Source organism: Coregonus lavaretus (genome assembly GCF_964263955.1).
Source record: "Coregonus lavaretus genome assembly, chromosome: 1".
Lineage (NCBI taxonomy): Eukaryota > Metazoa > Chordata > Actinopteri > Salmoniformes > Salmonidae > Coregonus > Coregonus lavaretus.
The window spans coordinates 34,873,941-34,901,251 of NC_139988.1; the positions used below are offsets into that span (position 1 = coordinate 34,873,941).

Here is a 27,311-nt window from a genome sequence, read left to right on the forward strand (position 1 = left end):
CTTCCCCATTTCCCCCCAAAAAAGCTGAGATTTTCCATTGAACTTCATATTCATTGTATTAAGTATATGTTATGCTGTTAGAAATGCATATTGGTCAAGCTCCCACACTTTTTATAAATTAACTGCAAGCAGACAATTTACATGCAAACAGCAAAATATGTCCACCCTGTCATGGACAATTTCAAAGCAGAATAAATACATTGTAATTACATAGTGATTATAAAACGTACATTTTCAGAAAACGATTTAGTCACTTTCTCAACAATATATTTTAGTTTATGGGAAAAGTATTTGGATAATAATGAAATTATGGCAAACTATTTGTTTCTCTATAAAATCTGCGAGAGTTGCACTTTCTTTTCTAAATAAAATCTAACAAAGAAGATATCTGGTCAAACTTTCAAACAAACTATTTGGCCCTCATTTGTTTATAAAGGAATCACACAAAAGATTTTGCTAACTTGTGAAAATAATTTGTTTATTTTCATAGAACATGAAAATAACAGGGTGGACAGTGACATGACAGGGTGGACCCTGGGCATGACAGAGTGGACACGTTGTGAAATGTCATTGAATGGCCTCATAAATGCAAGGAACAATGCAAGAAAATGATGTAAAAAATGCCTTTTCCCATGTAGGGGGAAATTACAAGTTGAACAGACTGTTTTTGATCCACTCTACCTGCATGCAGCCACTGAATAAAGATGCCCAAAATGAGACATTAATGTGGCCTTCTAGCGTTAAACTCTGTACATCATTCTGCACAGTGAAATTCAAACATTCAACTGTAGAACAAGAAGAAAAATGTTTTTTAAGTGGAGAACAGTTGATTTGAAAAAACAGAATATTACAGAAAGATCACTTGGACGCATCTCCAAACAGTCTCTCCCTTTCTGCAGAGACATGGCTCAGTTCTGCAGTTGCTGTTCCACATACTTCCATGCAGACACTTCAATCTGTACAGAGCGCTTGTTCAGAGCCTGTGGTTCTGGTATTAGGCAAAGTACCTGCCAGTCATGGTACCAACAGATGTCGTCCTGAAGACTTGGCCATTTGAACTTGTTTATGCCATGGCGTTGCATACACTTAACTTTCACACTGTGCCCTTCTGCATCCATGATGATACCTGGGTATGCTTCATTGTCATAATTAACGACGCACCACTCTCCAATGTGCTTTACCTCAATCATTTCTGGTCTCCTAGGATTATCTGGTGTCTTTCCACATGCTGGGGACTTGTCAGATGAAACAGGAACATTAGCTAGAGTGACCTCTTGAAGGTTAAAGCAGGGGCAGTCCAAAACACCTTCCTCCCTTTTACACAGACATGAAATGTCTCTGTATTTCATTTGGCCTGGTGTCAGACTGATAGCTTGGTGGATTCTCATAGTGCCTTTTATGGCACTGGCCCTGTTTCTGGCTCTGGCTTGACTTTTTGCCTCTCTCCATTTCTTTCTTTTTGCCCTCTTCTCTCTCTCACTGAGCTCATTGACACCCTTCTTCTTTCCAGTCTCTCTGTCTTTTTTCCATTTGACCCTTTCTTTCTCAAGGTACTTTCTTCTTCTGTCTGGGTCAGCATCACGACGTTCCCGATATCTCCTTGCTATCTCAGCTCCTTTTGATCTCATTCCTTGAAAAAGACGATTCAAAATGTTCCCTTACACACTTTAATTGGCAGTCCCGGTAAACTAGGCTTGCATTATCAAACTAGGTTTGCTGATACCGATATCGCCAAAAAAATTGTCCATATTGTCCATTCTTACTATGTATAGCATGTACTGTTATAAAATGTGTGTAATAGCTGTTGTAATATGTGTAACATTATCAGTATGTGGCCTAAACTATGCACATGTCCTTCCTGTCATGAACCATGTCCACCCTGTCATGGAAGGCTTGCTGACAGGGTGGACAATGACAGGGTGGACATTTTTGGCTAATGTTAGCATTTAATGAGCACATGGTGGACCTTCACTTAGCAACATACTACAGTTAGCAAGCTGACTGTGTACTGTTTTACAAATATATTTCAAAGTTCTGATAGGTTTTTCTATCAATTGATATTTCACTATGACAGAGTGGACATGTTAAGCTTGACAACATCCAACTACACACATAATATGATGAAAATTATGAAACATAAGTGTAAATACTTACTCTGCAACTAGACACTGCTTCAGCCTTCATTGAAGAAAGACAAAATGCTCGTAGTGATGTCACTGAAAACATCAGTGGGTTTCATAAAGGGGCAGTTACCCCATAATGACAGGGTGGACAGCAATTTCAGGGACACATGCAAAATGTTCAATATGATTATGAAAATACAATATACATGATCAAAATTACTTGTTTTATCAAATAACTTATTGTGGACAGTAAAACCATGAATTTTTGGGGGGGATTTAGTATCATTTATCCACTTATTACACACACTGTAGTTAGCAGAGCAGTGTGTGGGACATGCCAAAATCACGTACATCCAATGAAAAAAATTTAATAAAATGAAGGAAACACTTTTTTAGAGACTTATCATTCTACTGATATGTGTGCAAATGTTTGGCCACTTATAATAAGACCTCAGACTTTCATTATTCTGCTACATTTTCATGATGACTGAGTGAGTCTGATGAGGACACCAAAGGCACCTCATAGTGATATTGACTCAATTGCTGATGCTCCAGATACTCAACTAGTCTCAACAAGGCCAGTTTTATTGCTTCTTTAATCAGCACAACAGTTTTCAGCTGTGCTAACATAATTGCAAAAGGGTTTTCTAATGATCAATTAGCCTTTTAAAATTATAAACTTGGATTAGCAAACACAACGTGCAATTGGATCACAGGACTGATGGTTGCTGATAATGGGCCTCTGTACGCCTATGTAGATATTCCATAACAAATCAGCCGTTTCCAGCTACAATAGCCATTTATAACATTAATAATGTCTACACTGTATTTCTGGTCAATTTGATGTTATTTTAATGGACAAAAAAATTGATTTTCTTTCGAAAACAAGGACATTTCTAAGTGACCCCAAACTTTTGAACGGCAGTGTATATTTTCAATTTTGACCAGCCTACCCAAGAAAAAAATGGTCCAGCCCATCTGGCACTTGCCAGAACTGCCAGATGGCCAATCCGCCACTGCTAATGACGTACTTGGCCTGGTTGGTTGTTGGGTTTACCTGGTTGGTTGTTGTGCTTACCTGACTAGAAGATGGTAGGAAGCTTGATTCATAGTCAGAAGAGTTCAGGTTCCATTGTGGTGACACAATCTCCACAGAACGACCAGCCACGGCCAGGTCCAACAGGCTGTGCAGCCCAGCAGAGAGGGTGAGGTGGGCCGTACCATTCTCAGAGAAGGTGACATCTTCTGGAATATTCTCCACAAGCACTACCCTGTGATTGAAAAAGAGTGAAAAACATCCAATGTAATGAAGACAAATGGCTGTTTTTCAGGTTTGTAATGGAAAAGACCTGAAAGACAGAAGTTTAATTAAAGAAGCCCCCAAAATGTTATTTCTAATAGAGGAATTTACAGCACATTGATGTGTAGTTTGAGTCTTCAAGAGACAATTATGTCCGTCTGTATTAGCCACAGAATCATCCATACCTTGTGCAGCTGCCTTGGGATGTTGTAAAATTAGGTCATATTCATTGACTTTCACGTATGATTACCTCCTGCACTATGTTTGAGATTGAGAACACTTTCCATCTGGGCATTATTACTGAGATGGGTTTTAGGGGAGAAGAGAAGAGTAGCTGAACTGCTTTCTAACAGGAACACCATGGCAGAGCTCTTATTGAACTGTAATACATTTTCCAGGGCATAATTTGGCATCATTCTCTCCTGACTGCTTTCAAGTAGAGTGAATGTTTGTATCATAAATGTAATGGAAATGAGACATTAAAGGTTCAAAAAATGATATACCCAGCCAGTGAAGTCCTAAGACCAATAGTCAGTCATCAAGCCTGGCTTAAAATAGTACTTGTTTTCTTTGAAATACTTCAAGCAATAGATTGAGTCTGCTTGGATGGGCAGGGTTTGCAGTTTTGGGATTATTCCATTAGTTCCATTACACCAGGCAAGCTCAATTAAGTACAGTTAAAGTATTTTAAAGAATTTGGACCCAGGTCGTCGTTTTTTCTTTACCCCACCGATTGGCACCCAGTAGGAAATACATTTCAGAAACACTTTATGTACTTGTTTCTATTGTGTCTCCAGTTATTTATCAAGGCCTTAGTGAAACAGGCAACATGACAACAAACACAGTCCTAACAGATACCAAAGTATCTATTTTAATATGCATATGCAGCACAATGCATGTCAAACTGTGTGCTGGGCCACAAGAACATTTACATTTGACGTTTTAGTCATTTAGCAGACACTCTTATCCAGAGCGACTTACAGATAGTGAGTGCATACATTTTTCATACTGGCCCCCCGTGGGAATCGAACCCACAACCCTGGCGTTGCAAACGCCATGCTCTACCAACTGAGCTACACAGGACTACTTCATAGCTAATTGATCATAGCTAATTTAAGGCAGTCTTCCAAGAATGTGCCACATCTTCCAAGAAAGTTCAGTCCCGGTATCGTGTCATTTGGGTGACAGAAAATCGTTCCCTGCTGTCTTTAATGTTTCAAACCCAATTATAACCCGGCAGGTAAACATATTGGATTTAGTGTGTCAGTCCGAGTGCTTTAGACACACTGTATGCTATATCAAGCCTCAATGGCTCCTGCTTTATCGTGCCAGGTCATTGATTCATACCGATCCAATGCTGAGCACATATTCTTCATGCTGGGAAATGGTTCAATTTTGGAGGAAAACACAGTAAATCATATAAAGCAGTAATGGGGCAAGTCAAGTGAATGGTGAATGCAGACAACCATTAATTTCCTGTCCCTGGTTGATTCAGCAAGCTGATGAAATATTGTCAGTGCTGCAAAACCAAACTGACAGGTGGTGAGACAGAAACATGACTAACCACTTTATTCAGGTCACGATGTTGGAGCAAGATGAGGAATATGGTAAGGTGAGGCCACTAAGGTGTTCAAATGTTCCATAATGAAAGCACTACATATCCCAAAGAGGATGGTAGTCAAAGAAATGTGTGTGAAATGAACTTAGATTGATTTAGGTCAGGATCAAGAAAGTATTGTAGATTATTCTGCTGGCTTTCAATCTCTAAAACATGTATAGCCAAACGCAATAACACGCAATAAACAAACACTGAAAATAGCATGCAATATGCAGAGAGATTTAGCAATATTCAAATGAAAATGAAGTCACTCCATGCATTATTTACCATTAGAATTAGAAACACAAAAGGGGCACCGCATCAAATAGGACAGATAGCTCATAATAACCATCTCATAATGAAAAAAGCAGGGAAATGGAAAACCAGGGAAGGGAAGAATGTAATCTTAATAAAAAACAATAAACACAACCCATTCACTCAGGAAATGATGCATGGCGATTCTGTATGCCTGTAGACATCAAGCAGGTTTGTGTAAAGTGAGAATAAGAAGAACATTTGTTTCAGCACTAAGGCAGTCCATTGATTTATTCACAGTCAGTGTGCATTACCCCACACTCATTTGAAATCCCAATGTGCAGCCATGTGTGTTATTTGGTCTGCAGGTGGAGGAAATTTCAGTGATTTTCAAGGCAAAACTTTTCAATCTCCAGAATGACCATGAAATGCCTCCCACCTATCTGACAGGCTAATTTTACTGTTGTTGCTGTCCTTCAGTGGAGCATCCGTCATACACATACAGTGCATTCGAAAAGTATTCAGACCCCTTGACTTTTTCCACATTTTGTTATGTTACAGCCTCATTCTAAAATTGATTAAATTGTTTTTTCTCCTCATCAATCTACACACAATACCTCATAAGGATTTTAGAATTGGCTGCAAATTGTTAAACAATAAAAAAACGTTAATATCACATTTACATAAGTATTCAGACCCTTTACTCAGTACTTTGTTGAAGCGCCTTTGGCAGCGATTACAGCTTCTTGGGTATGACGCTACATGCTTGGCACACCTGTATTTGGGGAGTTTCTCCCATTCTTCTCTGCAGATCCTCTCAAGCTCTGTCAGGTTGGATGGGCAGCTTCACTGCACAGCTATTTTCAGGTCTCTCCAGAGATGTTCGATTGGGTTGAAGTCCGGGCTCTGGCTGAGCCACTCAAGGACATTTAGAGACTTGTCCAGAAGCCACTCTTGCATTGTCTTGGCTGTGTGCTTAATGTCGTTGTCCTGTTGGAAGGTGAACCTTCGCCCCTAGTCTGAGGTCCTGAGCGCTCTGGAGCAGGTTGTCATCAAGGATCTCTCTGTACTTTGCTCCGATCATCCTTCCCTCGATCCTGACTAGTCTCCTAGGCCCTGCCGCTGAAAAACATCCCCACAGCATGATGCTGAGGAGTGGCTTCCATCTGGCCACTCTACCATAAAGGCCTGATTGGTGGAGTGCTTCAGAGATGGTTCTCCTTCTGGAGCTCTGAGAGTGACCATCAGGTTCTCGGGCACCTCCCTGACCAAGGCCCTTCTCCCCCGATTGCCTAGTTTGGCCGGGCAGCCAGCTCTAGGAAGAGTCTTGGTGGTTCCAAAGTTCTTCCCTTTAAGAATGATGGAGGCCACTGTGTTCTTGGGGACCTTCAATGCTGCAGACATTTTTTGGTACCCTTCCCCAGATCTGTGCCTCGACACAATCCTGTCTCGGAGCACTACGTTCATTAGGGCGATATGGGCGACGCACTGCCAAACGGGAAAAGGAAGGGATTTTTTTTCTAATCAATTATATCACGGCAACAGTAGTTATCAGTGTTCTAATCTAGACGTCTGATCTGCCACTAAATGTCCAATCAGGCTAAAGTCGTGCTTCAAATGGCCCCGCCCCTTCTGGGGCGATTTCAGTCAGGTTGAAAATCGCCCCAGAAGTCTGTCATAGCCTCTCATGTAAAATAATTTTTTTTCAAATATCAGAGCTTTCAATACAATCTCTATGGGTTTCTGAGGGCTTGCACTTACGCGCTTTCGTCATACGTAACATAACCATGAACGTAACTAAGAAAAGAGCGGGTAGCAGCGTCAATCAATTCACGTACTACTATCAAAAGATGGCTAGCGTTCAGTGCAACTCGATTGTCTCTTTGAAAGAAGTTCACATCAAAGACCATTCAAAACGAGCTACTGGAGTGTATGCTAGCGGTCATGAGGGAACATATTGTGGAGGAGGTGAAGTCGGCGAACTTCGTAGCTATCCAAGCTGACGAGACCACGGACGTTTCTACACAGACACAGCTGGTGCTTGTGCTGAGGTACATAGATAGCAACCACAAAGTGCAGGAGCGCTTTTTTGAGTTCCTTCCCATCTCGGAATCAACCTCAGTCTCAATCGCCAGTGTGCTTTTGGAGAGACTGAACGGTCTTTTTGCCGACGACGAGAAAGTCAAACTGTGGTGCACTGGCACTGTACCAGGTTCTCATGAGCTACAACCTCCAGGAGACGTTCTCTGAGACTGTGACTCTGTTGAACATCCTCATAACTACTCCCATGACAACAGCTGAAGCTGAGAGATGTTTCTCAACTTTGACTGCGATGCAGTGGTCTAAGGCACTGCATCGCAGTGCTAACTGTGCCACTAGAGATCCTGGTTCGAATCCAGGCTCTGTCGCAGCCGGCCGCGACCGGGAGACTCATGGGCGGCGCACAATTGGCCCAGCGTCGTCCAGGGTAGGGGAGGGAATGGCCGGCAGGGATGTAGCTCAGTTGATAGAGCATGGCGTTTGCAACGCCAGGGTTGTGGGTTCGATTCCCACGGGGGGGCCAGTATAAAAAAATATGTATTCACTAACTGTAAGTCGCTCTGGATAAGAGCGTCTGCTAAAAAAAAAAAAAAAAAAAAAAAAAAAATTAAGACATTCCTGCGAAATTCAATGGGCCAGGAACGTCTGAATGCACTGGCCATGCTTTCCATGGAGAGGGAACTAGTCCTCAGCATGCCTGATTTCAATGAGAAAGTCATTGACCGCTTTGCTGCATTGAAAGAGAGAAGAGAACAGTTTCAGTACAAGTAATGTAGCCTCTCTCTCTCTTTGTCCCTCCCTGTCTGTCTCTTTAACACACACACGCCCAAATCAGTTCACAGTTGATGTTGTTTAAAATAGTTATTTTTCATTTTTTTTTAAAGTAAAAAAAAAAAAAAAAATCTGTTCATGTTCATTTTTACAAATCTATACAATTGGCCAGAATATGGTTGTTCATATTTACAAATCTATACAATTGGCCAGAATATGGTTGTTCATTTTTACAAAGCCATACAGATAGCTGTGTTTACCTTTTCTAGAAATTATTTTCAAATTCTGTTTTCAGGCAAAATGTCTATCACTGTTCATTTTCACAAATCTATACAAGAGGGCAGAATATGGAAGTCTATAAAAATTTCTTATTACCAATAACTTGCATCAATGTTTTCAGTAGCCTCTATCAAAAGCTCCTGCTTGCTTGTTGTGAATTATGCTCAGGTGCACATATTTCCAATTCAACCATGAGGCAAAAAATGTGGTAAAAGCTCTTGTTGATCCTGCAATCTGAACAAATACCAAGATGCTGTATTTTCAGCTGATATTTCATTTGTTTATGGAAATGCATATTGTTTATGCAGTGTTGAGGAATGTGAAAGAACACCCTTGATTATTTTTACTGTGATAACTTATTTTGCTTTTGTAAGCCAACACTTTTGAGATCAGTCAATAAATGCTTCTGGCATTGACTTATATGCTGCCCCTGTCTTCATGTTGTTGCTGGACATATCTTTTTTTAAATGTGTGTAGGTCACCTAAATCATCAGAAAAATTGCCCCCCCTGAGAATTTTTTCAGGAGCCGCCACTGCACCTGAGCTCAATTTCGAGTCTCATAGCAAAGTGTCTGAATACTTATGTAAATTATTTTATAAATTAGCAAAAATTTATAAGAACCGGTTTTCGCTTTGTCATTATGGGGTATTGTGTGTAGATTGATGAGGGAAAATAATTATTTAATCAATTTTAGAATAAAGCTGTAACGTAACAAAATTTGGAAAAAGTCAAGGGGTCTGAATACTTTCCGAATCTTCTAACAAATAAGTCCAGTTAAATCCAGCGGCTCTGCGAACGGGCAGGAAGCCTGTCCAGGCAGACACACTGGAGCAGACTGCCATGTTAATTGGTGGAAGCTATTTTGATAGCAGCATCCAAGGCTCTGTGAATGTTATCCATGTACAGTGCCTTCAGAAAGTACTCATACCCCTTGACTTATGCCACATTTTGTTGTGTTACAGTTTGAATTCAAAATTGATTAAATACACTTTTTTCTACAGACAATACCTCATAATGACAAAGTGAAAGCAAGTTTTTAGAACTGTTTGCAAATATATTGAAAATGAAATACAGTATTCACACCCCTGAGTCAATATATGTTAGAATCACAATTGGCTGCGATTACAGCTGTGAGTCTTTCTGGGTAAGTCACTAAGAGCTTTGCACACCTGGATTGTACAATATTTGCACATTATTATTTAAAACATTCTTCAAGCTCTGACAAGTTGGTTGTTGATCATTGCTAAACAGCCATTTTCAAGTCTTCCCATAGATTTTCAATACGATTTAAGTCAAAACTATAACTAGGCCACACAGGAACATTCAATGTCGTCTTGGTAAGCAACTCCAGTGTATATTTGACCTTGTGTTTTAGGTTATTGTCCTGCTGAAAAGGTGAATTTGTCTCCCAGTGTTTGTTGGAAAGCAGACTGAATCAGGTTTTCCTCTAGGATTTTGCCTGTGCTTAGCTCTATTCCGTTTCTTTTTATCCCAAAATATTCCCTAGTTCTTGCCGATGACAAGCATACCCATAACAGCCACCACCATGCTTGAAAATATGAAGAGTGGTACTCAATGATGTGTTGGATTTGCCACAAACATAACGCTTTGATTTCAGGAGATAAAGTTAATTTCTTTGCCACATTTTTAGCAGTTTTACTTTAGTGCCTTACTGCAAACAGGATGCATGTTTTGGAATATTTGTATTCTGTACAGGCTTCCTTCTTTTCACTCTGTCATTTAGGTTAGTATTGTGGAGTAACTACAATGATGTTGATCCATCCTCAATTCTCTCTTATCACTGCAATTCAACTCTGTAACTGTTTTAAAGTCACCACTGGCCTCATGGTGAAATCATGAGGCCAGTGGTTTCGTTCCTCTCCGGCAACTGAGTTAGGAAGGACGCCTATACCTTTGTAGTGACTGGGTGTATTGACATACACCATCCAAAGTGTAATGAATAAATTCACCATCCTCAAAGGGATATTCAAAGGTATATTCAATGTCTGCTTTTTTTATTTTTTACCCATCCACCAATAGGTGCCCTTCTTTGCGAGGCATTGGAAAACATCCCTGGTCTTTGTGGTTGAATCTGTGTTTGAAATTCACTGCTCGACTGAGGGACCTTACAGATAATTGTATGTGTGGGGTACAGAGATTAGGTATTCATTCAAAAATAATGTTAAACACTATTATTGCACACAGAGTGAGTCCATTAAACTTATTATGTGACTTGTTAAGCACATTTTTACTCCTGAACTTATTTAGGCTTGCCATAACAAAGGGGTTGAATACTTATTGACTCAAGACATTTCAGCTTTTCATTTTTAATTAAAGAATTCTAAATCTAAAAACATAATTACACTTTGACATTATGGGGTATTGTGTGTAGGCCAGTGACACAAAATCTCAATTGAATCCATTTTGTTCTTCAGGCTACAACACAACAAAATGTGGAAAAAATCAAGGGGTTTGAATACTTTCTGAAGGCACTGTATGATGGATGACTAGATATGCCTGGAATTGATCAGTGTTTTCATATATTCTTTATGACATCCCAATAGGAATAGGCAAATTAATATATAGTAGGATGACACAAGTCATAAAAAGGTATTGTTATTATGCATTATTGTAATGACATTAGAAATGTCTCTGATATATTGCTGAGAAATAACTCAAATACAGAGATATTGGGATAAATTCCCAAAATAATATGTAAGAATCAAAGGCCTGGGCCTGACCCTGGGGTTTCGTTGTTATAATACTTCTGTGGCTTAGACAATTCATTCATTCACACTCCAGATGCTGGCAGAACTTTGAGCCTGTCTGGTTACTGTATAGTACATGACCAAGGTAGAGTGTCTTGGATGCTACCGACTGAAGGTCTGCCAGAAAAGTAAACAGATTATTGATTTATAGGGCACTGGGTGCATAGACCGACTGCCTATAAGACTGATTGCACTGGTACTCAGTAGCCAAAAATACATGTTTAACAAACTGTGCTTATGCCCCTTGATTCATTATACACTATATGACATGAAAAAAAAAAATTGGGTGGGGACTTATATGTATAATGTCATGTATGAAATAAACATAGAGTAAGGCCAGTGATAAGAATGTAAACCAGGGACACTGAGACTTCAGCATTAGACTCAATGTTTAATGTTGGAGTGTTACACAACTTATACGGGACAAGGTCCCGTGTGGCTCAGTTGGTAGAGCATGGCTCTTGCAACGCCAGGGTTGTGGGTTTGATTCACACAGGGGACCAGTATGAAAATGTATGCACTCACTACGTAATTGTACAAAATAACGTGAGGCAAGAGCGTGGCTCCTTCTTCCACTCAAGACTGAATCATTACCCATGAACTTTTGCTCCTCTTCCAAGAGCCAGAATAACATTTCAAAATAAGATTCCCACACATTATGTTGTCACAATAAAGGTCCCACAGTACTCTTTCCGTAGGAAAATAAACTTCCATGTTTCAGAAAAGCAATGTAGAAAACTGTAACATTTGGGAACAATGTAACTTAATTTCTATAGTCACGTCACAACAGCTTGACTGCAGTGCAGCACAACATAGAACATAAGTGCTTGTTTTGTCTTTCAGTCTTTTTTGTTGTTGTTGTTTTTGTATGTTTGTATTCGTGTACTTCACACCAAAGTCTCTGAAATGGTCAGGCAATGTAACAAGCCTGTGACCCGGTCATGGGGACTGCCCAAAGTCCAGTGGGGGACAGCGTGACTGTGTGGAGCTGCACAGTAACATTTGACATTGTTCGCGTTTTCGTTGTTTGGCCACAGGACAGGCAGCTGAAGATGGGCCGTCATCTCCAGCTACAGTCTGTTTACCTGTACCTTTGTCTCTGTAAAGTGTGTGTGCATGGTGTGCACACGATGGTGTTGGACTTTGGGAGTGGTGTCTAGAAGTCTGCTCTCCTCTTTGACTTTCCCTGTCATCTGTGCTGCAGCTGCGGAAACGCCCGCCATGGCTGTAGTACGGGCTAGGTGATTGCGGTCGTCCTCTTGAGTAGAACTGGTCGACTGAGTAAACCTCTGGGTGGCGATGGCTGTGGCACCCAGTGGAGGCTGCTGAGGGGAGAACGGCTCATAATAATGGCTGGAACAGAGCGAATGGAATGGCATCAAACCATGTGTTTGATACTATTCCACTAATTCCGCTCCAGCCATTACCACGAGCCCGTCCTCCCCAATTAAGGTGCAACCAACCTCCTGTGGTGGCACCTCCCGCAGCGGTCATCCCTTGCACGCTCACACAGTGGAGTTGTTCTCCACAGATCTAGAGGGGTGCTCAAGGGAATGAACATTAGTGTCTCTTTTTAGGTTAGTGTGTGACAGAAAGGCTACCTCTGACTCCAGTTTGTCTACTACATGGGTGAGTGCATCAAGTTGGGCTGCAAGTCTGCTGTCGGTGGTGCTAGAGAAGCTATGACATGGGTAGACATAGGTGATGCAGTTGGTGCAATAACTGTAGATAGGGAGGGGACATTAAAAGAGGAGTGTGCTCTTTCACACTGACTAGTTACCCTGAGAGCTTCATCTAGGGTGGTACCACCATACTCATACAACTTGGTCAAGTCCAGCAATAAAACGTCTCAGAATTTCTCTTGTAATATCAGTCTGTCCATATTCTGGGAAGGCCTGAAGTACAAGGCGGTGCACATCTGCAGCCTACACCTCCAGCGGCTCATTGTACATATAGGGCCTTGCCTTCAGAGAAATAACATATTTTCTTGGAAAATGTGTCGTTTTAAAGTTGATGTCCTGCAATTCTACACATTCTGCTGAGTGAAAATGTAGCAATTTTATAACAAATTTCATGCAATTCTACTCATTTCGTCATGGAGCAGAGAGACAGTTTAGCAGTTTTAAAGCAAATTTCCTGCAATTCTACACATTTTGCCATGTAATATCTGAATGAGAGTGACTAACAAAATCAATGAGGGACACCTGGAGGTCAGGGCCCCTGGGCACGTGTCCTGCGTGCCCGGTTTGGAATTCGACCATGATTACTTCAAGTTTACATAGCTGGCTAGACTAACTAGCGATGTGCATCTTTCCCTTTCAAGACAATTCGATATCTATCTAGTTACATGGGCTCTGTTACGATACGTTTTAGTTTGAAACGATTCGGTGCAATTTGGTTTGATTAGAGAATGAATTGATGCGATTCAGTGCAATACGATTCAATGCACTAACATTTGTTGGATAAACACATTCATTTTCAATTCTAAATGAAAATCTGCTGCTGATGGAGCTCATGAGCTGGGCCTCTGAGCTGGATCTGTCGGAGCTGACTTCTGTGTGGTATATGTGTGTGTGTGTGTGTGTAAATGATGTACAGTGCATTTGGAAAGTGTTCAGACCACTTGACTTTTTCCATGTTTTGTTACGTTACAGCCTTATTCTAAAATTGATTTGTAAAAAAGTCAATTTCTTTTAAACCCGGAAATATCACATTTACATAAGTATTAAGACCCTTCACTAAGTACTTTGTTGAAGCACCTTTGGTAGCGATTTCAGCCTCGGGTCTTCTTGGGTATGACGCTACAAGCTTGGCATACCTGTATTTGGGGAGTTTCTCACATTCTTCTCTGCAGATCCTCTCAAGCTCTGTCAGGTTGGATGGGGAGCGTCGCTGCACAGCTATTTTCAGGTTTCTCCAGCGATGTTAGATCAGGTTCAAGCCCGGGCTCTGGCTGGGCCACTCAAGGACATAAACTAGCAATAATGTAAGAAAAATGTTAAAGCGGCTCTTATGTTGCTGTTGTGATTTTGCCCAAACTATGAAAGGTTATTTTCCGCAATTAAAGTTCCTTAAATGGAATAAAAGTGTACATACAGTGCATTTGTAAAGTATACAGACCCCTTGACTTGGGCCACTCAAGGACATTCAGAGACTTGTCCCGAAGCCACTCCTGCGTTGTCTTGGCTGTGAGCTTAGGGTCGTTGTCTTGCTGGAAGGTGAACCTTCGCCCCTGTCTGAGGTCCTGAGCACTCTGGAGCAGGTTTTCATCAAGGATCTCTCTGTGCTTTGCTCCGTTCATCTTTCCCTCAATCCTGACTAGTCTCCCAGTCCCTGCTGCTGAAAAACATCCCCACAGCATGATGCTGCCACCATCATGCTTCACTGTAGGGATGGTGTCAGGTTTCCCCCAGACGTGACGCTTGGCATTCAGGCCAAAGAGTTCAATCTTGGTTTCATCAGACCAGAGAATCTTGATTCTCATGGTCTGAGAGTCCTTTAGGTGCTTTTTGGCAAACTCCAAGCGGGCTGTCTTGTGCCTTTTACTGGCTTCCGTTTAGCAGTTTAGCAGGGATTATCAAATCTGACTTCTCTATGTGGGCATCTATAGACATTTTCTTTCTGGGCCGGGTGTCAGTTAAACTGCAGTACCGAAGCAAGACTGTAGGAGCAGTCAAAACCGTGCTTCTAGACTAGAACCCTGGCCCCTTGCAACACACCTAAGCCACAGAGTTTCTAAACTCAGAGGTGCAACATCGCAAGACTTCCGCGAAAGTGGCTAATATTGCATTGATTCAATCACAATTCCCACAGTAGAGGGAAATGTTGATAGTGTTAACTAAAGGGGAAAACTAGAAAGTTGCGTGAAGTTCAAACGTGCTTCTCTGCGTGGGCTGATATTTCTTCTGTGCAGCAGTCCCGGGGAGCTGCGAGCGCACGCACACAGCTTGGAGGGAACATTGCCCATGAACCTTTGCTCCTCTCCCAAGAGCCAGAAAAAACATTTTAAAATAAGATTCCCACACATTATGTTATCACAATAAAGGTCCCACAATAGTATAGTTATCCAACTGCAGTATCAGGAGCAGTGTATTCCATAGATATATTCTCATCAAAGGTCTTCCAGTAAAAGAAGACCAGTGTAACGCTTTTCTAGGTCCATCACCATCCGAAAACTACAGTATTTGGTTTCAAGCCTGCCACTACACAGCCTTGGATCAATATGTACCTCGTCAATAGACATTCAATACCAGCAATTAGACATGTAGAGGAATGCACAATATGATCACATCATAGTGGCTATCTACAGTTGAAGTCGGAAGTTTACATACACCTTAGCCAAATACATTTAAACTCATTTTTTTCACAATTCCTGACATTTAATCCTAGTAAAAATTCCCTGTTTTAGGTCAGTTAGGCTCACCACTTTATTTTAAGAATGTGAAATGTCAGAATAATAGTAGAGATAATTATTTATTTCAGCTTTTCTTTCTTTCATCACATTCCCAGTGGGTCAGAAGTTTACATACACTCAATTAGTATTTGGTAGCATTGCCTTTAAATTGTTTAACTTGGGTCAAACGTTTCGGGTAGCCTTCCACAAGCTTCCCACAATAAGTTGGGTGAATTTTGGCCCATTCCTCCTGACAGAGCTTGTGTAACTGAGTCAGGTTTGTAGGCCTCTTTGTTCGCACATGCTTTTTCAGTTCTGCCCAAACATTTTCTATAGGCTTGAGGTCAGGGCTTTGTGATGGCCACTCCAATACCTTGACTTTGTTGTCCTTAAGCCATTTTGCCACAACTTTGGAAGAATGCTTGGGGTCATTGTCCATTTGGAAGACCCATTTGCTGTCACGCCCTGGCTCTGGGGACTCTAGTATGTTGAGCCAGGGTGTGAGTTTTCATTTGTGTTTGTTCTGGTTTTGTATATCTATGTTGGCCAGGGTGGCTCCCAATCAGAGACGGCTGTAGCTCGTTGTCTCTGATTGGGAGTCATACTTAGGTAGCCGTTAGGCATTCATTTGGTGTGGTTTCTTGTTCCGTGTTGGTTGGTGTATGTAACCAGGGACATCACGTTATCGTTTTGTTGGTGTGATCATTATTTAATAAATATGTTCGCATTCCACGCTGCGCCTTGGTCCTCTGTTCCCGACGATCGTGACAGAAGAAACCACCAAGACTGGACCAAGCAGCGTGTCCAGGAGCCATCGCCAGGGAGATCTCTAGCAGATCTCCTTCGCCTCCTCGACTGGGTCAAGCCGGGTGAGGAAGAGAAGGGCTGGACTTGGAAGCAGAAGGGCGAAAGTCTGGCGAGGGACATGGAGACCTGGTCCACGGGTAGGAGAGACGCCCAGACATTTTTTAGGGGGGGGCTCACGCCGTGGACGACGGGGCAGCAGGAGGCCGCCAGGTTACGGGAGTCACTGGTCACCAGGGGGAAGGAGGATGTAGAGGCACGGCGAGAGGTACTGGGGTGTGTTGCCAGTCCGGTCCGGCCTGTTCCTGATCCCCGCGTAGGGCCAGTGGTGTGTGTTCCCAGTACGGTCCGGCCTGTTCCTGCCACTCGCACCAAGTCTACGGTGCGCGTCGCCAGCTCGGCCCGGCCTGTTCCTGCTCCCCGCACCAAGCCTGTGGTGCGCGTCGCCAGCCCAGTCCGGCCCATTCCTGCTCCCCGCACCAAGTCAGTGGTGCGTTTCGTCAGCCCAGCTCGGCCCGTTCCTGCTCCCCGCACCAAGTCAGTGGTGCGCTTCGTCAGCCCGGCTCGGCCGTTCCTGCTCCCCGCACCAAGTTAGTGGTGCGCTTCGTCAGCCCGGTCCGGCCCGCTCCTGCTCCCCGCACCAAGTCAGTGGTGCGTTTCGTCAGCCCGGCTTGGCCCGTTCCTGCTCCCCACACCAAGCCAGTAGTGTGCGTCGTCAGTACGGCACAGCCCATGCCTGTTCCACCGGTGCCTGGTTCGGCACGGGTCAGCTGCGTCACGCCGGAGCTAGAGCAATCCGCTCCACCAGTGTGCAGTCCAGCTCCGGTCAGCAGGGTCAGACCGGACCAGGGGTACTTTGGGGGGTTAGAGAGGGAGTGGGGATCATGCCCGGAGCCGGATCCGCCTCCAAGGCGGAGTGCCCACCCGGTCCCTCCCCTGTGGTGTTTGGTTGGCGCGGTCGGAGTCCGCGCCTTTGGGGGGGGGGGTACTGTCACGCCCTGGCTCTGGGGACTCTAGTATGTTGAGCCAGGGTGTGAGTTTTCATTTGTGTTTGTTCTGGTTTTGTATATCTATGTTGGCCAGGGTGGCTCCCAATCAGAGACGGCTGTAGCTCGTTGTCTCTGATTGGGAGTCATACTTAGGTAGCCGTTAGGCATTCATTTGGTGTGGTTTCTTGTTCCGTGTTGGTTGGTGTATGTAACCAGGGACGTCACGTTATCGTTTTGTTGGTGTGATCATTATTTAATAAATATGTTCGCATTCCACGCTGCGCCTTGGTCCTCTGTTCCCGACGATCGTGACAGAAGAAACCACCAAGACTGGACCAAGCAGCGTGTCCAGGAGCCATCGCCAGGGAGATCTCTAGCAGATCCCCTTCGCCTCCTCGACTGGGTCAAGCCGGGTGAGGAAGAGAAGGGCTGGACTTGGAAGCAGAAGGGCGAAAGTCTGGCGAGGGACATGGAGACCTGGTCCACGGGTAGGAGAGACGCCCAGAAATTTTTTAGGGGGGGGCTCACGCCGTGGACGACGGGGCAGCAGGAGGCCGCCAGGTTACGGGAGTCACTGGTCACCAGGGGGAAGGAGGATGTAGAGGCACGGCGAGAGGTACTGGGGTGTGTTGCCAGTCCGGTCCGGCCTGTTCCTGATCCCCGCGTAGGGCCAGTGGTGTGTGTTCCCAGTACGGTCCGGCCTGTTCCTGCCACTCGCACCAAGTCTACGGTGCGCGTCGCCAGCTCGGCCCGGCCTGTTCCTGCTCCCCGCACCAAGCCTGTGGTGCGCGTCGCCAGCCCAGTCCGGCCCATTCCTGCTCCCCGCACCAAGGCAGTGGTGCGTTTCGTCAGCCCAGCTCGGCCCGTTCCTGCTCCCCGCACCAAGTCAGTGGTGCGCTTCGTCAGCCCGGCTCGGCCCGTTCCTGCTCCCCGCACCAAGTCAGTGGTGCGCTTCGTCAGCCCGGTCCGGCCCGCTCCTGCTCCCCGCACCAAGTCAGTGGTGCGTTTCGTCAGCCCGGCTCGGCCCGTTCCTGCTCCCCACACCAAGCCAGTAGTGTGCGTCGTCAGTACGGCACAGCCCATGCCTGTTCCACCGGTGCCTGGTTCGGCACGGGTCAGCTGCGTCACGCCGGAGCTAGAGCAATCCGCTCCACCAGTGTGCAGTCCAGCTCCGGTCAGCAGGGTCAGACCGGACCAGGGGTACTTTGGGGGGTTAGAGAGGGAGTGGGGATCATGCCCGGAGCCGGATCCGCCTCCAAGGCGGAGTGCCCACCCGGTCCCTCCCCTGTGGTGTTTGGTTGGCGCGGTCGGAGTCCGCGCCTTTGGGGGGGGGGTACTGTCACGCCCTGGCTCTGGGGACTCTAGTATGTTGAGCCAGGGTGTGAGTTTTCATTTGTGTTTGTTCTGGTTTTGTATATCTATGTTGGCCAGGGTGGCTCCCAATCAGAGACGGCTGTAGCTCATTGTCTCTGATTGGGAGTCATACTTAGGTAGCCGTTAGGCATTCATTTGGTGTGGTTTCTTGTTCCGTGTTGGTTGGTGTATGTAACCAGGGACGTCACGTTATCGTTTTGTTGGTGTGATCATTATTTAATAAATATGTTCGCATTCCACGCTGCGCCTTGGTCCTCTGTTCCCGACGATCGTGACATTTGCGACCAAGCTTTAACTTCCTGACTGATGTCTTGAGATGTTGCTTCAATATATCCACATAATTTTCCTTCCTCATGATGCCATCTATTTTGTGAAGTGCACCAGTCCCTCCTGCAGCAAAGCACCCCCACAGCATGATGCTGCCACCCCCGTGCTTCACGGTTGGGATGGTGTTCTTCGGCTTGCAAGCAACCCCCTTTTTCCTCCAAACATAACAATGGTCATTATGGCCAAACAGTTCTATTTTTGTTTCATCAGACCAGAGGACATCTCTCCAAAAAGTACTATCTTTGTCCCCATGTGCAATTGCAAACCGTAGTCAGTTTTTTTTTTGGCGGTTTTGGAGCAGTGGCTTCTTCCTTGCTGAGAGGCCTTTCAGCTTATGTCACTATAGGACTTGTTTTACTGTGAATATAGATACTTTTGTACCTGTTTCCTCCAGCATCTTCACAGGGTCCTTTGCTGTTGTTCTGGGATTGATTTGCACTTTTTGCACCAAAGTACGTTCATCTCTAGGAGACAGAATGCGTCTCCTTCCTGAGCGGTATGACGGCTGCATGGTTCCATGGTGTTTATCCTTGCATACTATTGTTTGTACAGATGAACGTGGTACCTTCAGGCGTTTGGAAATTGCTCCCAAGGATGAACCAGAATTGTGGAGGTCTACACATTTTTTTCTGAGGTCTTGGCTGATTTCTTTTAATTTCCCCATGATGTCAAGCAAAGGGGCACTGAGTTTGAAGGTAGGCCTTGAAATACATCCACAGGTACACCTCCAATTGACTCAAATTATGTCAATTATTCTATCAGAAGCTTCTAAAGCCATGACATCATTTTCTGGAATTTCCCAAGCTGTTTAAAGGCACAGTCAACTTAGTGTATGTAAACTTCTGACCCACTGGAATTGTGATACAGTGAATTATAAGTGAAATCATCTCTGTAAACAATTGTTGGAAAAATGACTTGTGTCATGCACAAAGTAGATGTCCTAACCGACTTGCCAAAACTATAGTTTGCTAACAAGAAATTTGTGGAGTGGTTGAAAAACGAGTTTTAATGACTCCAACCTAAGTGTATGTAAACTTCAGACTTCAACTGTATAATGTTGTCGTCAATGAAATCTTTGGATGAACCTAAAGTGGTAAGGTAGAATATCATCATGATAATGCATTAGTTGATGTTAGGCCCTAATGGTTTGATACACCGTGTATTGCAGTGAGCAAAGTTTGACATTCGGGTATAGGTTGACAATTTTACATTACTCATTCGAGCCATACTTTCTGGTATCGGGAAATAAAAGAGCTTAGGCAGTATATGTCTGAAAAGTATGAAAAGTACATCAGCACATGCAAAAGTAACTCTTACAAGAGAAAGAGCTCTAGAGAGATGCTATCAGCCCCCATACTGTTTACAGTACATTACGTTCACTAAGCTCTACCATGGCATAGCAACATTTAGTCTTTAACAGGCCGTCATTGTAAATAAGGATTTGTTCTTAACTGTCTTGCCTAGTTAAATAAAGGTTCAATAAAAATGAATAAAAATTAAAAACAGAACCCCAATCATTCTAAACAACATGCCATTCACAATCCCAGACAATTGATGCTAAGACTGGAGCCAATGGGATCAGGCATTGCAAGACGTCCTAAAACAGCCCACGTTGACAGCATGGAAATGTAGCCACGATCAACAGTGGCTCCAAATACTGACAGCTTGCAAAGAGTCATGAGGAAGAAAGCAACACTATGTCGATCATTCTGAGCTTCTCTCTGACACACTGCAGCCTGAGCTGTGAAAATGTCTGACGCAGCACATTAGTTTATGCTTTCTGATCTGCACACAAGATTTTCATTTGATAAAATATTCTGTTTACATGGCCTATGTGCCGTAATCCGGATTTAAATTATTTGATGTCATTTTGTTCCCTGAAGCAGACTTCGTCAATGCAAAACAAGATCCCTGCCTCACAAAGGTCTTGGTCTATGACACATACAAAATGGTATATTCCGGATGTCATTGATTTTATCTAAACCTGACTGAGTTAGCAGACTCGGCTAGTTCCACTCTAACTGAATGAGCACAGTGGATTTTCCTATTCCTCAAACAAACAAATCCATGGCTCAAGATAAATTATTCCTCACACAATGCTTTCAGATGTGCCCTGTCATCAATGCAGCCCAATAGAATGCCATCTCAGTTTCAGAAGTGCGTATTTGCTTACCAAGCATGATTCATCCCACTCTAGAGAGCATCCTGATTAAAGGACATTTGCATAACAGGAACAAACACTGTGGTTTAGTGATTTAGGCACACTGCTAAGACGCATCAGCGCAGGAGGAGCCTTTCTATCTGAAGTAGTGGAGAGAAATGACTTAGGCCTGGCTCACAGTCGGCGTTCCAGTTGATCCCAAAGGTGTTCAATGGGGTTGAGATCAGGGCTCTGTGCAGGCCAGTCAAGTTCTTCCACACCGATCTTGACAAAACATTTCTGTATGGACCTTGCTTTGTGCACGGGGGCATTGTCATGCTGAAACAGGAAAGGGCCTTCCCCAAACTGTTGCCACAAATTTGGAAGCACAGAATTGTCTAGAATGTCATTGTATGCTGTAGCATTAAGAATCCCCTTCATTGGAACTAAGGAACCATGAAAAACAGCCCCAGACCATTATTCGTCCTCTACCAAACTTTACAGTTGGCACTATGAATTGGAGTAGGAAGCGTTCTCCTGGCATCCGCCAAACCCAGATTTGTCCGTCGGACTGCCAGATGGTGAAGTGTGATTCATCACTCCAGAGAACGCGTTTCCACTGCTCCAATGGTGGCGAGCTTTACACCACTCCAGCCGACGCTTGGCATTGCGCATAATGATCTTAGGCTTGTGTGTGGCTGCTAGGCCATGGAAACCCATTTCATGAAGCTGCCGACGAACAGTTCTTGTGCTGATGTTGCTTCCAGAGGCAGTTTGGAACTCGGTAGCAAGTGTTGCAACCGAGGACAGACGATTTTTACGCGCTACGTGCTTCAGCTCTCGGTAGTCCCGTTCTGTGAGCTTGTGTGGCCTACCACTTCGCGGCTGAGCCATTGTTGCTTCTAGATGTTTCCACTTCACAATAAAAGCACTTACAGTTGACCGGGGAAGCTCTAGCAGGGCAGACATTTGACGAACTGACTTGTTGGAAAGGTGGCATCCTTTGACGGTGCCACGTTGAAAGTCACTGAGCTGTTCAGTAAGGCCATTCTACTGCCAATGTCTGCATGGCTGTGTGCTCGATTTTATACACCTGTCAGCAACGGGTGTGGCTGAAATAGTCGGATCCACTAATTTGAAGAGGGGTCCACATACTTCTGTATATATAGTGTATTTATGTATCCAGCTGAAATAACATACTTGATTGACAGTGTTATTATAGTGTCTAGAGGCAAGTGAATATCACCTGGAAATTGAGAGATTGTGATGGCTGGAGGATATCTCACCTGCAGTTCTTGTTACAGTTCTCTTCTGTTATACCGTCTTCATCCTCTCCCCAGACATCCACCGCCGAGAAGATCAAGGCCACCAGGACAGCGAAACAGCACACCAAAGCAAAGATTACGATGCATTTCTGCTGAGACTGCAAGAGAAGAAACACATTAACTATTTGTTATTTTTATTCGCCTAGAGATGGTCAAAGTTCCCCAACCTTGCCCTCACACTGCCTGATGTATTGCACCACACAGCAAATCATAAATGATAGCAGCTTGTTACCAGGGGAATTTTACACAAACATATACATGCTGTACATGGCCACTTGTTCAGGCTCCACCATATGGAGGAGAGAAGCCAACAGGGAACCCACTGAAGAGGCCTTTTAATTCCACCCTTGTATTTATAGCCGCTAACTTGACATATTTAGGCTAGATCCAAGTGGCTTCATATGTTGAAAAGGTGATCCTTATTTGGAAGGATAATGATGGGAAAAGGGAGAACAAAATAGTTACAGGGGAGGGCAGGGCTGGTGGTAGAGTGATCTACTGAAAATAGTTTGATTTGGCCCTAAATCAATCATTTATAAGAAAGTACTGCTGGGGGCTTGTCCAAATCACATGGGACACTTGGACCTTGGCTAAGCCTGAAAAAGTGATATTGAAATGGCGGACAATCTGCAATATATACAGTATATCATCACAACATTGTATTTATTAGTCTCTCTCAGACAGATAATTTTAGAAAATAATTGTGGGTAAATCAATAACTATGTCTTGAGGCCTAATGCAGTCAAATGCAATTTTATAAAGTAAATATGCCAGTGGAAACTGTGTGAACAATATTATGTATGCTAATGGTGCACCCTTGTTACTAATTATGCTTAGATGGCATGTTCAGTGTCAATATTACCTCTAGCATGAATCAGCTCCTCTGTAAAACTGTGGATTATCTAATAGTGCTCTCAGTACATTTGCTCTGTGGACTGTATATGGCTGACAGAGTCTGACATCATCTATAATGTACCTCTGTTGATGTGAGAGTGCTAAGGTATATTCACTCTGCTAATTATGATCCTCAAAGGGCACCAGCTGATCTACAACATGTGCCCATAGAAAGATATGCTGACTTTGAACTTTGAAATATACTGTGGATTTATAATTAATATAATGAATACATTCAAAAGTGAAAAATTGCTGCTTAGGCTACATACATGTGGTTGCTCAGAATTTCAAATGTCCTTTACTGATCTATCAAGCTAATCATGTGCATCATTGCCATGGCGGTTAATGAAACTTGAACTCAAACTTATGGTAATAGACCAGGCATTTAGTGACTGATCCACTCAAACATAACAATCAACGGAAAGCAGGAAACGAATGTGGTTGCTATAATTAATTTTTTAGTTAGTTACCAAGTTATTACATAAACATTACAGAGACCGTTATTTACCCACCCACTAAAGGGTGTTTATATTGTGTTCTGTGTGTGTTTGCTTATATATACTGTAGGCCAAGACTCTCCAACCCTGTTCCTGGAGAGCTACCCTCCTGTTGGTTTTCACTCCAACCCCGGTTGTAACTAACCTGATTCATCTTATAAACATTTACATTTACATCACTTAGCAGACGCTCTTATCCAGAGCGACTTACAAATTGGTGCATTCAACTTATGATAGCCAGTGGGACAACCACTTTTTTATTTATTTTATTTTTTATGGTGGGGTGGGGGAGGGAGGGGGGGGGGGGTAGAATGATTACTTTTAACTATTCCAGGTATTCCTTAAAGAGGTAGGGTTTCAAGTGTCTCCGGAAGGTGGTCAGTGACTCCGCTGTCCTGGCGTCATGGGGGAGCTTGTTCCACAATTGGGGTGCCAGAGCAGCGAATAGCTTTGACTGGGCGGGAACTGTGCTTCTGTAGAGGTAGGGGGGCTAGCAGGCCAGAGGTGGATGAACGTAGTCCCCTCATTTGGGTGTAGGGTCTGATCAGAGCCTGAAGGTAAGGATGTGCCGTTCCCCTCACAGCTCCGTAGGCAAGCACCATGGTCTTGTAGTAGATGCGAGCCTCAACTGGAAGCCAATGGAGTGTGCGGAGGAGCGGGGTGACAAGAGAGAATTTGGGAAGGTTGAACACCAGACGGGCTGCAGCGTTCTGGTTAAGTTGTAGGGGTTTAATGGCATAGGCAGGGAGCCCAGCCAACAGCGAGTTGCAATAATCCAGACGGGAGATGACAAGTGCCTGGATTAGGACCTGTGCCGCTTTCTTTGTAATTATTAGAATAATGTGAGCTAGATTAGGGTTGAACGAAAACCTACAGCATGGTAGCTCTCCAGGAACAGGGTTGGAGAGCCCTGATATAGGCTATTGCTGAGGGGGACTCACTTATAATGAGAAAGTATTGGATAGTCATATACTGTATCATCTAGTGACACTTTATATTCCAAAAACCCCCGGCTATAGTTTCCCCAGTGAGCTGGTCACTTTATAGTATATTTAATTGCTTGCATTTTGTTTGTCCTATTTTTACATACTTGGGTGTCCTTGGAGGGTAAGAAAAGTTAATCATAACATCAAATAATATTGAAATATTCCCTCATGTACAGTATATTCTCATGTTATCTGTATCCATTAAAAGTATACCAAATACACTTTGTGCAGTGGTAAATCATAACTCCAACCGAAACATTGTTTAATGTGCATTGATTTACAACCATGACCTAATTACTCCAAAACATCAAGCCTATAAATAAAACAATAACAAATGTGTCCCAATCTCTAACTGCTGTAAAGGGAGCCAAACATAATTACCCTTGAACACAAAGGGTCATTAAATGGGTAGCATCCCCAAGTTCATTACTGATAAGAACTTCATATCATACAACAATGACATCTTAATTCAAAAACAATTATAGTTGTAGGTACATATACATTTCTCTCACATGATCATATAGGACCCCTGTGGGCACATTAGGACATATATGTGAATTATGTTTGCGTTGCTGGGAGGGGTCATAGTATATGTGCACTTGAGACTCTGCCAGTTATCTGTCTCTGGAAAGGGGCCCAAGTCAATAGACCTTCAATTACCAAAATCATTCTCCCTAGATGAAAAACAGCCATGCCCTCCTCGGTGAACATCCTTTTAAACAATAACGCCCACCTTGGTAAGACGGAGCAAGAAACAGTAATCGCCACCAACAAGAACACAGAGTACAAACAGCACTGACCACCTTATGACTACCAAGTATCACACAGCAATGTCCAGTAATATGAATATAAGTATAGAGGATTATATAGGGACTCCAATCTCTGAACACAAAAGGCTACTCCTAATGAAACAAGTATATAATTGGCTATAGGAACAGGAACAATACATTTCTACTTGGTTCATGGCTTCTAGGGGAGTTTCTTCTAGCCACTGTGCTTCTGCCTCTGCATTGCTTGCTCTTTGGGGTTTTAGGCTGGGTATCTGTAAAGCACTTTTTTGACAACTGCTGATGTAAAAAGGGCTTTATAAAATATATTTGATTGATTGAGGGAACAGACCACATCTTTGACAAAGACATCAGACACCTCATTGGATCTCACCCTCACTACCAAGAGGCTGGACTGACCTTGCGGGAAGCCCCAAGCCTGCTCAAAGTGGCTGCTGCTTTAAAAGCTTCATAGTTATAGTCCCTGTGAAAAAGGCTGACTGGTACATGTCAGCTGGCAGGGTGCCCATCAGTCACACACCCAATTTGAAGGGAAGGTCAACCTGGATGAGCATTCACATTCAGGGATCTGAGGCATAGATGTGTGCTGAATAGAGGGTGTTTCTCCATCAAGGATTAAAACATTAGGCCAAAATGTTGGAGGTTAAGTATGCAGTGGAAAGTTATTTTCCCAACTTGTGTGTATTCACTGCCATTACAGTCAACTCTCTCTCAGAATGTTATGTAAGGTGAATTAAAACTATTTTACCATGGTAGTCATGGTTCTGTGGTATCAGTTATCTAGAGCATTTTAACTAATTAGATTACTGTAATATTGAAAAGGGTAATGTAAATGTCTATTTTCAGAGACACCCATAGTAAAATGTGTGTCTTACTGTACACAAGCAAAAAGCAGGCAAATGTCAGGGGCCCAATTAAGTTGATGATGATTACTCCTATTTTAGAGTTACAGACTACTCCTATTTTAGAGCTACAGACTGCTCCTATTTTAGAGCTACAGACTACTCCTATTTTAGAGCTACAGACTACTCCTCTTTTAGAGCTACCATGTCCTCATGCTTCTCGAAGGAAAGGGGTATACCGCAGCACAGGTAGAGGGAAAACACTCAGACCTCATATAGTGCTATGACTCTAAGCATTGGAGAACCTCTGCAGAGAATGAAGCCCCATGGCGTGGCCACATTGTTTCATGAAAATTTGAACAGACAGTCTTGTTTCGAGGCAAGCCAAGTATCTGTAAGCCACTTCTGTGACCAGAGATTGTTTCGAGGCAAGCCAAGTATCTGTAAGCCACTGCTGTGACCAGAGATTGTTTCGAGGCAAGCCAAGTATCTGTAAGCCACTGCTGTGACCAGAGATGCAACTTCATTTTCTATTCCCTTTGTAGTCGCTGAAAATGTGATTCCAGAATAGAGGAACAGCTGGAGCGTTTGCCTGTTGACTTCAGCCATTGACTTCAGCCTACATACAGTACAAGCGTTGGAAAATGCTGTCCCTTAAACACTTTAGCATGTATACAGCTATCCAAGAAAGAAAAGTGCCTATGCCCCCAACAAACCAGATTTTTCTTTCTTTCAGCATAAAGCTTCAAGTGTTGAGTTGTATTGATCCAAACTGACAGGGCCTGACAATCAGGGATTTCTGGTTGGTTTCATGGAAG

General features: G+C 43.5%; 1 protein-coding gene across 1 annotated transcript in view; it reads right to left on the minus strand.

The window, feature by feature from the left end:
• The window catches only part of LOC311133103 (inactive phospholipase D5-like), a gene marked incomplete at both ends in the record, with an annotated part of 84,551 nt that overhangs the window by 13,637 nt on the left and 43,603 nt on the right, over positions 1-27,311 (minus strand). The window contains 2 exons of the mRNA XM_084166537.1: positions 3,202-3,394; positions 22,448-22,584. Coding sequence (XP_084022663.1) covers positions 3,202-3,394; positions 22,448-22,584 — 330 coding nt within the window. The remainder of the gene's footprint in view (positions 1-3,201; positions 3,395-22,447; positions 22,585-27,311) is intronic.